Below are 12037 nucleotides of genomic sequence, written 5' to 3' on the forward strand. Positions count from 1 at the left end.
AAAAAATTATATTTTATTTTCATTCAATATTAATAAACAAATTATTTTAAAAATTATACATATTAAACTAATACATAATTATTTACAAGCAAGCAATAATAATAATATCATCATAAAAAAGCTTTGGTTTTCTTGAAAATAAATATATAATTGAATAATCAATTAAATATTATTTTAATAAATTGATTTAAAGAAATTTTTATCAAGAAAATAAAAGAAAATGTAAAAAAAAGATATTTAAAAGAAAAAATTAGGTTTGTCCAAGCCAAGAAAATAATTCCAAGCAAGCATGAGCCTAAAATAAAATATTGGGCCACACACCTAGATTTTTTTTTTTAATGCGTTGTCTTAATAGACAACACATCATCTTTTGATTACTTTTATATCATCTCTAAGTGATTGGAAAGTCAAGGTTTGAGTTTAAACCACAAAAACTCAATTTCTAACTTCTTTTCACATTAAAATACCTTTAAGAATATCTTTGAAACTTCAATAAACCCATTTAAATCTCAAAAAAAGAAAAAAACTAAAATTACTTTAAGAAAACAAAATCTAATCTAATAGAAAACAACTTCATAGATCTCTATCTATTTTTAACAACAAATTCAAAGAGAAGTGGTGTCTATGTTAAATTCTCTTTTCAAGACAAACTCACTAACACTAAGATTAATTTTTTTTATAATCAGAATATGATCAACCAAACACTTTCTCTCCTCTCTTTTTATAATGAATCATTTTTTAAAAAAATTTAAGGATTAAAAAATAAAATAAATAAAATTTAGTATTGAAATTATAAAACCTTAAAACATAATGACCAAAAATGAAAAAAGTAAAACATTAGAGACCAAACTATAATTTTTCATGCCCTTTGAACATTAAAAAAGAGAAAGGGTTTTTTTTTAGTGTTAAATTTAGTCCATTTTGTTTTAATTTGTTTTAGTTGTTAACATTAGATTATATTTTTTTTAATATTGAGTTTTAATTTAATGTTGAAATATTTTTTTGTCAGCAAATATGCCCTAGCATATGAAACAAAACAACTAGGAGGCTTTAAATTGTGCCAACATAATATGAAATGAAGAAATTGAAGAAAAAAAATTGCTAATATAATATGAAATAATGAAATTAAAAAGATAAAAAAGCTTGGTAACTAGTTAATTTTCCAGTGATAAAAAAAAAAAGGGTAACCTAGCTACACTGTAGTAGTTATTAGTATAATTGAGTCAACCTCTACACTAAAATAAACAACAAAAACACTTTTTTAAAAACAATTTATAATTTATAATATAATATAACATCGCAAAATGAACTTTCAAAACTAATTTTATTATTATTATCATTTAACACCTAACCTCAATATGATAAAAAAAAAATTAAAAGTAAATAAGAAACCTAGCTTATGAAGCTTCTGTTTGAGATTTGTTGCAAGCATATATTTGGTATAAAAGTTAGTTTTCATAGCTATTGCAATTGTTAGTCATAATGTGGTCGTTAAGATGTGTGTGCGTCTGCTATTCATATTAGGGTATAAAGGTTTTTTTCTTTTTACCTTAGCATAGTAAAAAAAAATACAATTTATAAAATATTTAAAGAAATATTCTAGCTTAGTAAGTCGCAATCCTTTCAAGTTGAATTTCACATGTAGCCTAAAAAATGTGTTAATGGCATTTTTTTTACCCCTCTACACTAAAATAAACAACAAAAACACTTTTTTAAAAACAATTTATAATTTATAATATAATATAACATCGCAAAATGAACTTTCAAAACTAATTTTATTATTATTATCATTTAACACCTAACCTCAATATGATAAAAAAAAAATTAAAAGTAAATAAGAAACCTAGCTTATGAAGCTTCTGTTTGAGATTTGTTGCAAGCATATATTTGGTATAAAAGTTAGTTTTCATAGCTATTGCAATTGTTAGTCATAATGTGGTCGTTAAGATGTGTGTGCGTCTGCTATTCATATTAGGGTATAAAGGTTTTTTTCTTTTTACCTTAGCATAGTAAAAAAAAAATACAATTTATAAAATATTTAAAGAAATATTCTAGCTTAGTAAGTCGCAATCCTTTCAAGTTGAATTTCACATGTAGCCTAAAAAATGTGTTAATGGCATTTTTTTTACCTTTCCAACTCCTGGTTAAAAAAAAAAAAACACTCATAGTAAACCAGCTTTAGAATTTACAAACACAATTTACAATTCATCTTTATAGCATAATTAAAATATCAACACACTTACAATTCATTAAAATTACCAATTCATAATTAAACATAATAATTCACATAATATTTTTTTAAATTTAAACTAAAATCATAATTCTTATAACATTAAATCATATAATTTAAGTAGATCAATAAAATTATCATACCTCGTGGATGGGTTTAAAACTCTGGTGAAAGGATCTACATCACCACCCCAACTTGAAGATAGGCTTGTAGCGTCCGTATAGGAGTCAATACCAAGATCGTCTGAGCTCGTAGACAAGTTTGGGATGCACATGAATGAACCAACATCCCCAACTACATGTTTTCTTTCATGATAAGTGATCTTATTTTTTATTAATGTTGCTTTGAGACATTCAGTCTCCTCGTCCTACTAAAATCCACCATGACACAAATTAAGTATGGTGTTAGCCATGACACAACTCATTTTATCGATGCCTTCACTAATAGAAATTATTGTTTTTTCGAGCCTCACATGCTAAGTAATAAATCTATATATATACATTAAAAAATAATTATCACATGTCATTTATAATAACACTAACAATATTTAATATATGTTATATCTATAAAAAATTATTGCATATTAATTGATTTTGTCTTTAATATTAGAGTTTATAATACATTAGATTACATGGACGTCTTGGGAATATGACTGTGTAATTTTAATAAACTAGCACATATTAGGCAAATAGCATCTTCATATAAGTATTTAGATTAGATGTTACTCTTTAAATAGTCAATCCCTATTAACATTTCAAAAATATAGGTAAGCTGTATGAATTACTAATCAAATTCTCTTCATGCTTCCATGAATGATTGATATATTTCAACACTGATATCAATATAATTTGAGATTTGCTGAAATAAGTTAAATTATTGTATTATCCAATTAAAATAATACATTTCAATTATATTGAAACAATACAGAGAGATTTGTATTAACATCTCAAATCCATCAAAGAAAAGGTTGTAGGCGAGGACAAGAACTTCTCAAATCCATCAAAGAAAAGGTTGTAGACGAGGACAAGGACACAAAGATAGGTGGTGATTGTGGGGAGTAATGGAAAATAAGGATGGAAAATATAAAAAAAAAAATTATATATGGTAAATTAAAATCATTTAAAGTCACAATTCTCACCTAAAATTTATGAGTCATATATAAGAATTGTGACCCACAAAACTTGTTATTTCTTTAAATATTTTATATACGATAATATTTTATTTTTTTATTTAACTTGCTAAAAACCAAAAATACCTCTAAGATATATTTAATGGATTGGAGTAGATAATACAGGTTCTTATTTGTGTTTTGATGCAAAATAGACACGACAAGTTCAAGTGAAGTTTTTATGGCAAAAGTTCATTTTGATATTTGAATTTTTTTCTGCAATTCATTTCAATACCTATATTTATTTTTCTGATATTTTAGTCCTTTTAAAAAATTTTGGTCCTCTAATTTATATTATGCATAATTTAGTCCTTAAATCAAAAACCTTTTTGCAATTACAAGTTGTCAACCACCCTTAAGAGAAAATCTGCTCGACAAATTATGAAATCACAATTCAAACAATGCTCACGGCAGCCATTTGGAGAAGAAAACTAGCTTGACTTAAGAAAGAAATTGGGAGTATAATATAGATTACTTTTTAAAATATTTATCATTTAAAAATACATCAAAATAATATATTTTTTATTATTATTAATATTGACACATCTAAACAATACAAAAACACTAAAATATATTTAATTTGAAGCAAAATAAATTCAAAATTTAATAAAAAAATCAGTTTAACTGTAGCCCCAAATAGAACCTTTGAGCTGAAACACTAAATACACAAATGGTCAGGGTCGACAAAATCACTTTCAAGAGAAACTAAGGATTAGTTCAATCAATGGCTGACCTTGAATGTGCCAGGAATGGATCTATAAACCATGGTAGAGCATGCAAAACTATAAATGAATACAATTAATTGCTTTCTCTCGTGTGCAACCTGGCATGGATCTATACCCAAGTGGCTTCAACCAAAACGCATTTTCATTGCAGTTAAGGACATCTACTGCCACATGCGTCTAATTAATGAAGTGAAATCCGGATACGCTGAATCCTCTCTTTTCAAGTATGAAAGAAACTGTGTAAATCTGTTCCTGTATGGTGTTGATTCAGTACCATGCCATTAACACTTTCCCTATAACACAACCTCTGCGTTGTCCTTGTGATTACCAGCAGCCTCTTCCTCTTCAAGTTCTTTAATTAGCTTTTCAATCTGCCTCCTATAAACAGGCATAAAGTGATCGCTAACCATGGTTTGAGAAAGCCTCAGCTTTCCATAAAGCGTTCTGGGAGTACAGAATATCCCAACTTTAGTCTTCACCGGTGGCTGGCTGTTGTCAGAACCACTCGAGGTAGGGGTATCACCTTCACTCTCTGCACCATCAAGGTGCAGGGTAACAATATGCATAATCTTTCCTGGAGGGAAGAATCTGCGCACTTCCTTCATTCCTGGAGCAGTGCTTCCAGGCTGGTCCTCACCTACCTCTGCAATGGCTGCTGCTTCTTCTTCCCTTATTTCCTTTGCCACATCAGCATCCTCACTATCTGATCTATCGTACAGCTCATGCTCAAGCTGTTGCCACAACTCCACTTCATCCATTCTATCTTCATGTGAATCACTCATGAGGTCCTCTCCATGATCAAGATCAGCACCCATAGGAGCATGTGAAGCCATTTCATCAGTACAAGAATATTCAATTTCTGATGTCCATTCTGCTCCTCCAGAAGAAGCAGGAAGTTCAATAGTTCCAGTGGAAGCTGTGGTTGTGTTACTGTCAGGAGATGTAAGAAGAGGCTCCGAAGTTTCAGCTTTTAAGCCAGATCCTGTGGAACCTCCCTCTCCTGAATTTGAACTTGCAGCTGTGGCTCGGTGGCGGGGTCCAATGCACGACCATGAAGACAACTGAAGGGAAGGGCGTGTGGTCCATGCCGCATGGGCCATGCTCTGTGCTCTCTTCATCACAACCTGCAGGCATTAAATACCAAACTAGTTGGTTTTGAGTAAAGAACTCTTAACATCTCTATGTACTCACTCGAGCTATATAAACTTTGCTATGAATACAAGAGCTAGGGTTCTTTCAATAATTCATTGTTATGCTTTCCAATATGAGCAAGTGATAGGATTGGATCCAACCGCAGTTTCAGACATTAATTCCTTGTTGATAGTCAAAATGTACCAGTTGAGGAAAAGGAAGGACCACAGCAAGTCCACTTCAGTTGATTGAGAAGTCTAAGAATGTCGTGGAATTATGAAGAGAAACTAGTTTGCAATTGCATTGCATACAAGATATCACCTGTGTACCATTGGAGACAGGGCGCAAAATTGCCCCAGCCCCAGCAACCTTTGCTCTAGCGCTAGCAATGGATGGAAGACGGGAACCCAACGCTGATGCCGAACGATAAACAGTACTCAGAATTCTTGTATGCTCAATCTGATTCCTCAAATCATTCAGCCATGCAGATGCTGTCACCTGAAACAGGAAAATTGTTGCTTAAAAATATGAGAATGAGAAATTGAAGTTGCACAATGTTATTGAAGTTAATGAGAAAGTCAGGGTGGCACCTATGAGGACTTAAAAATTTCCAGTTGCTTTCTCAAATAAAATGAATTTCTCAAAAACAGTAAATAAAAGAGCGAAAATAGAAGGGGAAAGCTTTTGGGAGGGACTCTGAATGCTTCAATGCAAAATTCACCAAATGCATTAACGCAACTACTTTGCAGCATAAATAAGAACCATACAATCAAAGATGTTTTGCAGGTATATCAGCCCTCATCCAGACAACTCCCAATGGTAAAACATCAGAAAGGTTTCAGCAAGCACAAGTCATAAATTCTGCCACATAGGATACATGCATAAAAGATATCCGCCAAATAATCCTTGGATGTCAATAAATTTGGAACAAGAAAAAGAAAGTAAATTGAAATCCTAAACAGTTTTGAGAAAGTAACCTCTGCACGTAAATCATCAACTGAAGCAGCTGAGAATGTAGGCACTAAGTCAGCGCCATTTATAACAGAAGTAATGAAATCATTGCCTGATTCAGCCAATTCCCATGTCATACAAGCAGCTGCATATTGAGCATCGAGTCAGTGAACATAGAAAGTAAGCGCACACCACCATACCACTCTATAGAATATATAAAAGCAAACCCAGGTGCCACAGAGAGAGAGAGAGAGAGAGAGATGAAAGGCATCAAGGTTAACACTGAAGATTTGATAAGTTCTGGATGGAAACCTGGAGCGAATGTGACACACGTAGTTGACGATAATTCCTTCTGTTCTCGTAATACATATGTTAAAAGGGCAGCAGTGCCTCCACCAAGAGAGTGCCCTACAATCTTTGGATTCAAGAGGAGTGATCTTAGTAAAACTTGTTCACCTATTCACCTTAAACAAGATATTATCAAATGTAAAGATAAAAAGGATGTTCTATACAGTTTTATTCAGTTTTGAAAGGAGATTCAAAGAGGGCACTTTTCATGAAAATGTTTCTTCGCATGAATCATAGATATAATTTGCTAGGATAAACTAAGAGTAGAACCAAAGCAACAGGCAGTTTATGGAATCTTGCTAGTGCTTGTTTTGACATACCAGTTGCACAGGACACTAAAGAATACAAAGAGTATTGAATGTTCATAGGCAAATGTTTCAGAACATTCAGTAGGAACAGATTCAAACACTTGGGTAATGAAAGGTAACCATGAACTAGGTTATGTACTCTCATCTTCTGGTCAAAATTTCTTGGCTTCACAAAAGAAAGGAAGGATGGAGAAAGTTTGAGGAAAGCAATAACTAATGTGTAGTGTCTTGAAAACACTCATGCAGCAAATAGGTTCCAGAAGACTATAAACCTGACTAGAGTGTTCAGAGCTAAAATTAATTGCAATAAAAAAAAAATATGTTAAAAAAAAAAAAACAACTCAAACATAGCAATGAGCTCAGCTATGAGCTCAAACTTAGAAGTACAAGATACTGAATCAAGTTGAGATTCAATATTGTTCCTATCTCTGGTTTTGTTTTTTTTTGAGATAGAAACAGAAATGATTCTGGTTTTATGACATGGCCACATAATGAATTGAGCACACAGTGAGGGGAAAAATAGTTTCCAACTTGCGTTTACCTTGAGTTTATAATCAGGGAATTGCCCAAGCGCCTGTTTGAGACAAGGTGTTGCAAGCTTTGAAATCCACCAGGCAGCTGCAACCATCCCACAATGTGCATAGCCTAAAACTAAATTGCTGACTCCTCCCTCGTGCACAACAGAGTGATGAAAAGGCACAACAGCTCCAGTTGCAGCTGTCAAAGTATCTTTAATGCTATGTGTTCCACGTATCAGTAAGAAAAAATATTTTGTCTTGTGATCAACTAAAATTGTAAAAGCTGGCTTCAGTATCTGCATTTCATAGATGTGAAGATGCATTCAGAAAAAGCATGGATACTACAGGTATCATGCTCAGTACCTTTTGTCAAAACAACAATGCGAAAGGAAGCAAAAGGTACAACAGGACCTTTAAGTGAAGTATTCAACAATAGAAGCATTATATAAAACTTACTCCTGCTTTGGGTTCTTGAAGAAGAACACTTTCTTCAGTGAAACCTGTCTCCTCTAAAAACAAAGGAAAAGGTTTTTTTGAGAAATGCCAACACAAGGTCAACAAGTTTAAGAGGTATCTAAGTTCAGCTGCTACTTCTAATCCTTTAAGCTGTACACTATCTTCACCGCCAAATACACTGCCAACATGTAAGGTGCCCTGCAAATAAGATTACAAGTCAGATTATCGGCCCAACAAAAGAAAGCACCAAAAAGAAAACAATTCAGAAGATCTCTGCATCATGAACTCATTGTTTCCTATAAAGACGAAAAACTATTTGGTAATGTCAGGAGCAAAAGATATAGTGCAAATAGAGTTACTGGAAACAAAAATGTCATGTTGAGTGGCCAGATAACACCACTAATGCAGCACAGGAATGCAAGCATGCAGGCATATTTATTTTCTCCAGTGACCAAGAAAATGGATTTGAGGTTTCTTCAAACAATTATAGAACTGCAGCCTTGGGGTAAAGGAGTTTCTTACTCTGTATAACTACTATTCTGCCTTAGCAATCTAAAAACCCTCAATGTAGCAACTAACTACATCTCAAGATTCAGATTATCTATAAGGTGTGTGACAAGAGTTTATTCGAACATGACCACCAACGAAAAGGTGTGGCTGTCAGAATTATTCTATGAATCTAGTAAAAGACTCGATTGTAGAAGACATGTTCCTGGAGTTTCTTCCAACATGACCACCATGGTTGAGGCATTATACTAAGATTCAAACAATTAATTAACATCTCAAAAAATTTTATGTCTGTTCTCACAAAAATAGCCATAAAATTTCAAAACCAGTAAATGAAAACTAAGACATAATCAAGCAACTTGTCTGGGATTCAAATGGTGACACCAACATATTAGTCTAGTATCCTTTCTTCTTTTTTTTTGGGGAAGGAGAGGTTCAATTTTAGCAAATACAATACAAAAATTCACGACATCATTTGATACAGGAAGAGGTCCAGTTTAACATAAATAAATGCATACAGGCATGCCATATAAACCAACACATTCATGAAATAATAATAATAAATAATTGAGGACAACAATATTGTTCTAAAAAACCAACACATTCATGAAATTTTATAAAAACAGCTCTCTCACCATTGGGATCAAGAAGAACAAACATAAACAATTAGACATGAAACAAAGGAAGGGCTCACCTGCCTCTTCAATAGAAAGTTGATCCCGAATGCCAAGTCCCCAATAGGCCACTTCCCTAGAGTTTCAGAGTAAGTAAACCTGAGAGTCTCCGACAAAGTTGAGATCGTTTCCAACCACGTTGCAGGAGCTTGAATTAACCTATGTGATACGCGTTCAATACCTAAATGAACGCGACTAGGTGCGTCACCGCTGTCATTCTCAGTATCACCATCGTCATCATCATGAGATGTGCTAGACCTTAATTTACGGTTCAAAGTATAGTACAAAAGAGCAGCTGCACCGGCTGTTTTAGCCATAGTTGCAGTTGCCATGAATTTATACCTAATTCACGCACGAACCAAAAATGCACTATGATTAGCAACCTCTAAAATCTAAAATTCATTGTTAATTGAAAAGGATGAAAATCAAGCACAAAAGCTGTATTCAAAAGGGAAATTCAATAAATTATCTGATAAAATGGCATACTGTTAAAAAAAAAAAGGCGACACCCATAATTCTTTAGTGCAATTTTACTAGGGTTCTTTACCAACAAAAAATTCACTCTAAAAAGAAAGAAAGTTTCAATCTTTACACACACAAAAGCTAATCCAAACAATTTATACATGACCCAATTTTGGGGTTGCAAGAAAATAAGTGAAAAGGAAGAAGAAAAAAAGAATTCTAACAAGTCTACTTTTGTCTGAAATCACTAAAAATTAAAAAAAAAATATTTGAATTTGATTATAATAAAAGGGAAAAGAAGAAGAAGGAAGGAATTGAGAACCTGAACATGATAATAGGAGAGGAAGGAATGGAAAGAAACAAACCTGGTTGAAATTATTATTTTTTTGCGTGCGTGAAAGCTGAGGCTGGAGTGCTAATTATAAGACTTTCTGGCTAAGGAATCAAAATAAAAATCAAATCTAAAGTTAATAACAAGGAAAGGAAACTGATTTGCCTTGTCTTCCTCCCTCTCTCTTTCTGTTACCTTTGGACAACCTGCGAGGGACCTAACACCCAACAAGCAAAACCTCTCTCTCGCTCTCTGTTTTCTTCTTCTGTTTTTTAAGGCAAATATTTTGTTCAGACACGTGGTTGTTGAATATTGGTCTTCTATTGAGGTAAAATCCAGAAAGGCTTTCAAACCGACCTTACTCGATCCATCCATTAATTTAAATTAATGGATAAATAGCAATTGCGAAGATATTAGATTAATGGCCGCTACATGATTTGATGTGCTGCGAGTCTGGTTAATTTTTTTAATACAAAAAAAATATATAGATATATTAAATGATTTTTAAAAAAATATTAATGTAATAACTTGTTAAATTTATTATTTGAATTATAAAATATAAATAAATTTATAGAGGGTAAATTAAAATAATTTTAAAAAATATTAAAATTTTAATATATTTAATTAATTTAGTTAACTTGTTAAATTTATTATTTGAATTATAAGATAAAAATAAATTTATAAAAGATAAATTAAAATAAATTATAAATATCAATTCTTAATATAAAATATTAAATTAAAAAAAAAAAACTACCTGGATCAATCTTGATTAACTTGTCAAGCTCATAACATAATTCATTTGATTGGAATAACCTTACAAAATGCAAATCAAAAAGAATATGTAGCCCAATTTTCGATCAGCATAATGTCAAGTAATGAAATTATAAAAAAATAAATAAACAACTCAAGTCAACCAAGATTAACTTGATAAACTTGCAATCTAAGTCATTAAATTTGAATAACCTCGTAAAAAATTAAAAAAAAATCATGAATCTCTAATTTCAATAGATACAATGTTGAAGATCAATAAAAAGAAAAGAAAATATGTGATATTCAGATAACTTCACACAAAGAAAATTAAATAAAATTTTACAAAACTTAATTATCAAAAAGCCTAATATTGAAATGTGAGATTCAAAAAAATAAAAAACCTAAATAAAAAAAAAAGATTAAGTTGTGGGAAGGTAAAATTGAATGTATATACATATACATATACACACCAAGAAATAAAAAAAAAATGAGTTAACCCGGGTTTATTCTCCAAACTCACAATCCAGTTCATGAGATCAAAATAAACTCATATAAAACATGTAAAGCCTAGTTTCCAACTAACTTGATATTAAAAGATGAAATCAAAAAAACAAATTTAATAAGAAAAACAACCCACAAACAAAAAAATAACTTTGAGTCATTCTAGGTTAATTTTTCCAACTTGTAAGCAAAATCATGAAATCATGATAAATTAACAAAAAATAACGAACCCTCACATCCAACATATATAATATTAAAGGTTGAAATCAAAGAGAGAAAAAATATAAATTTATGAGACTAATATATACATGAACAAAAAAAATTGAAAAAAAATTATAGTGCATATTTCCTTAAATAATCTAATATAAAAAAAAATTAAAAACAACTAAATAGAAAAAATTTGGGTTATTAAAGAGTTAAATTAAAAAAACACAAAATAAAAATGTTTTGTAATACAACTACAAGTTAGATTAACCTATCAAATTTATAACCCGAGTAATCAAACGAGGATAACTCAATAAAAAGCAAATTCAATGTTAAAAGATATAAAACCAAGATTAATTCTTGGAAAGAAAAAAAAACAGCTTGATTTAAACGGGGTTAAAATATAAAAACTCGCAATCTTGATCATGAGATCAAGATATCCTTGTAAAATCAAATTAAAACAGATTATGAGACTCAATTTTCAACCAACCTAATATTGAATAATAAAATTAAAAAAATAAAAAAATCATAAAAAAAATCTAAGTCAACTTCGGTAACTCATTAAGCATTATTTTAAAATCATGAGACCATGTTAATATAATAAAAAGCAAACAAAATATATTATAAAGTATAATTTTTAAGTAACTCAATATTAAAGATTGAAATTAGAAGAAAAAAATTAAATAAAAAAAATAGCTTAGTTAGTCGAGTTAATCCACCAAACCCGTAATATATATCATCAAAGTAGGATAACTCAATAAAAGATAAATCTA

The 12037-nt window shown here is 30.9% G+C and overlaps 1 protein-coding gene across 2 annotated transcripts; it reads right to left on the bottom strand.

The window, feature by feature from the left end:
• Positions 1-3972: 3972 nt before the first annotated feature.
• On the bottom strand, positions 3973-10104 carry LOC105133971 (Alpha/Beta hydrolase fold-containing protein). Of its 2 annotated transcripts, none has more exons than XM_011038154.1 (8): positions 9844-10104; positions 9037-9358; positions 7836-8033; positions 7403-7675; positions 6518-6620; positions 6232-6350; positions 5576-5752; positions 3973-5247 (listed from the first exon to the last, which is right to left on the bottom strand). In XM_011038154.1, exons 2-8 carry the CDS (start codon positions 9346-9348, stop codon positions 4417-4419), a joined length of 2013 nt encoding a protein of 670 aa, XP_011036456.1. In that variant the 5' UTR covers positions 9349-9358; positions 9844-10104; the 3' UTR covers positions 3973-4416. The 2 variants fall into 2 exon arrangements, with proteins under 2 accessions (XP_011036456.1, XP_011036457.1); XM_011038155.1 differs by having other exon boundaries at positions 10005-10093.
• Positions 10105-12037: the final 1933 nt, after the last annotated feature.

The sequence above is a fragment of the Populus euphratica genome, unplaced genomic scaffold, assembly GCF_000495115.2.
Source record: "Populus euphratica unplaced genomic scaffold, PopEup_1.0 scaffold38.1, whole genome shotgun sequence".
NCBI lineage: Eukaryota > Viridiplantae > Streptophyta > Magnoliopsida > Malpighiales > Salicaceae > Populus > Populus euphratica.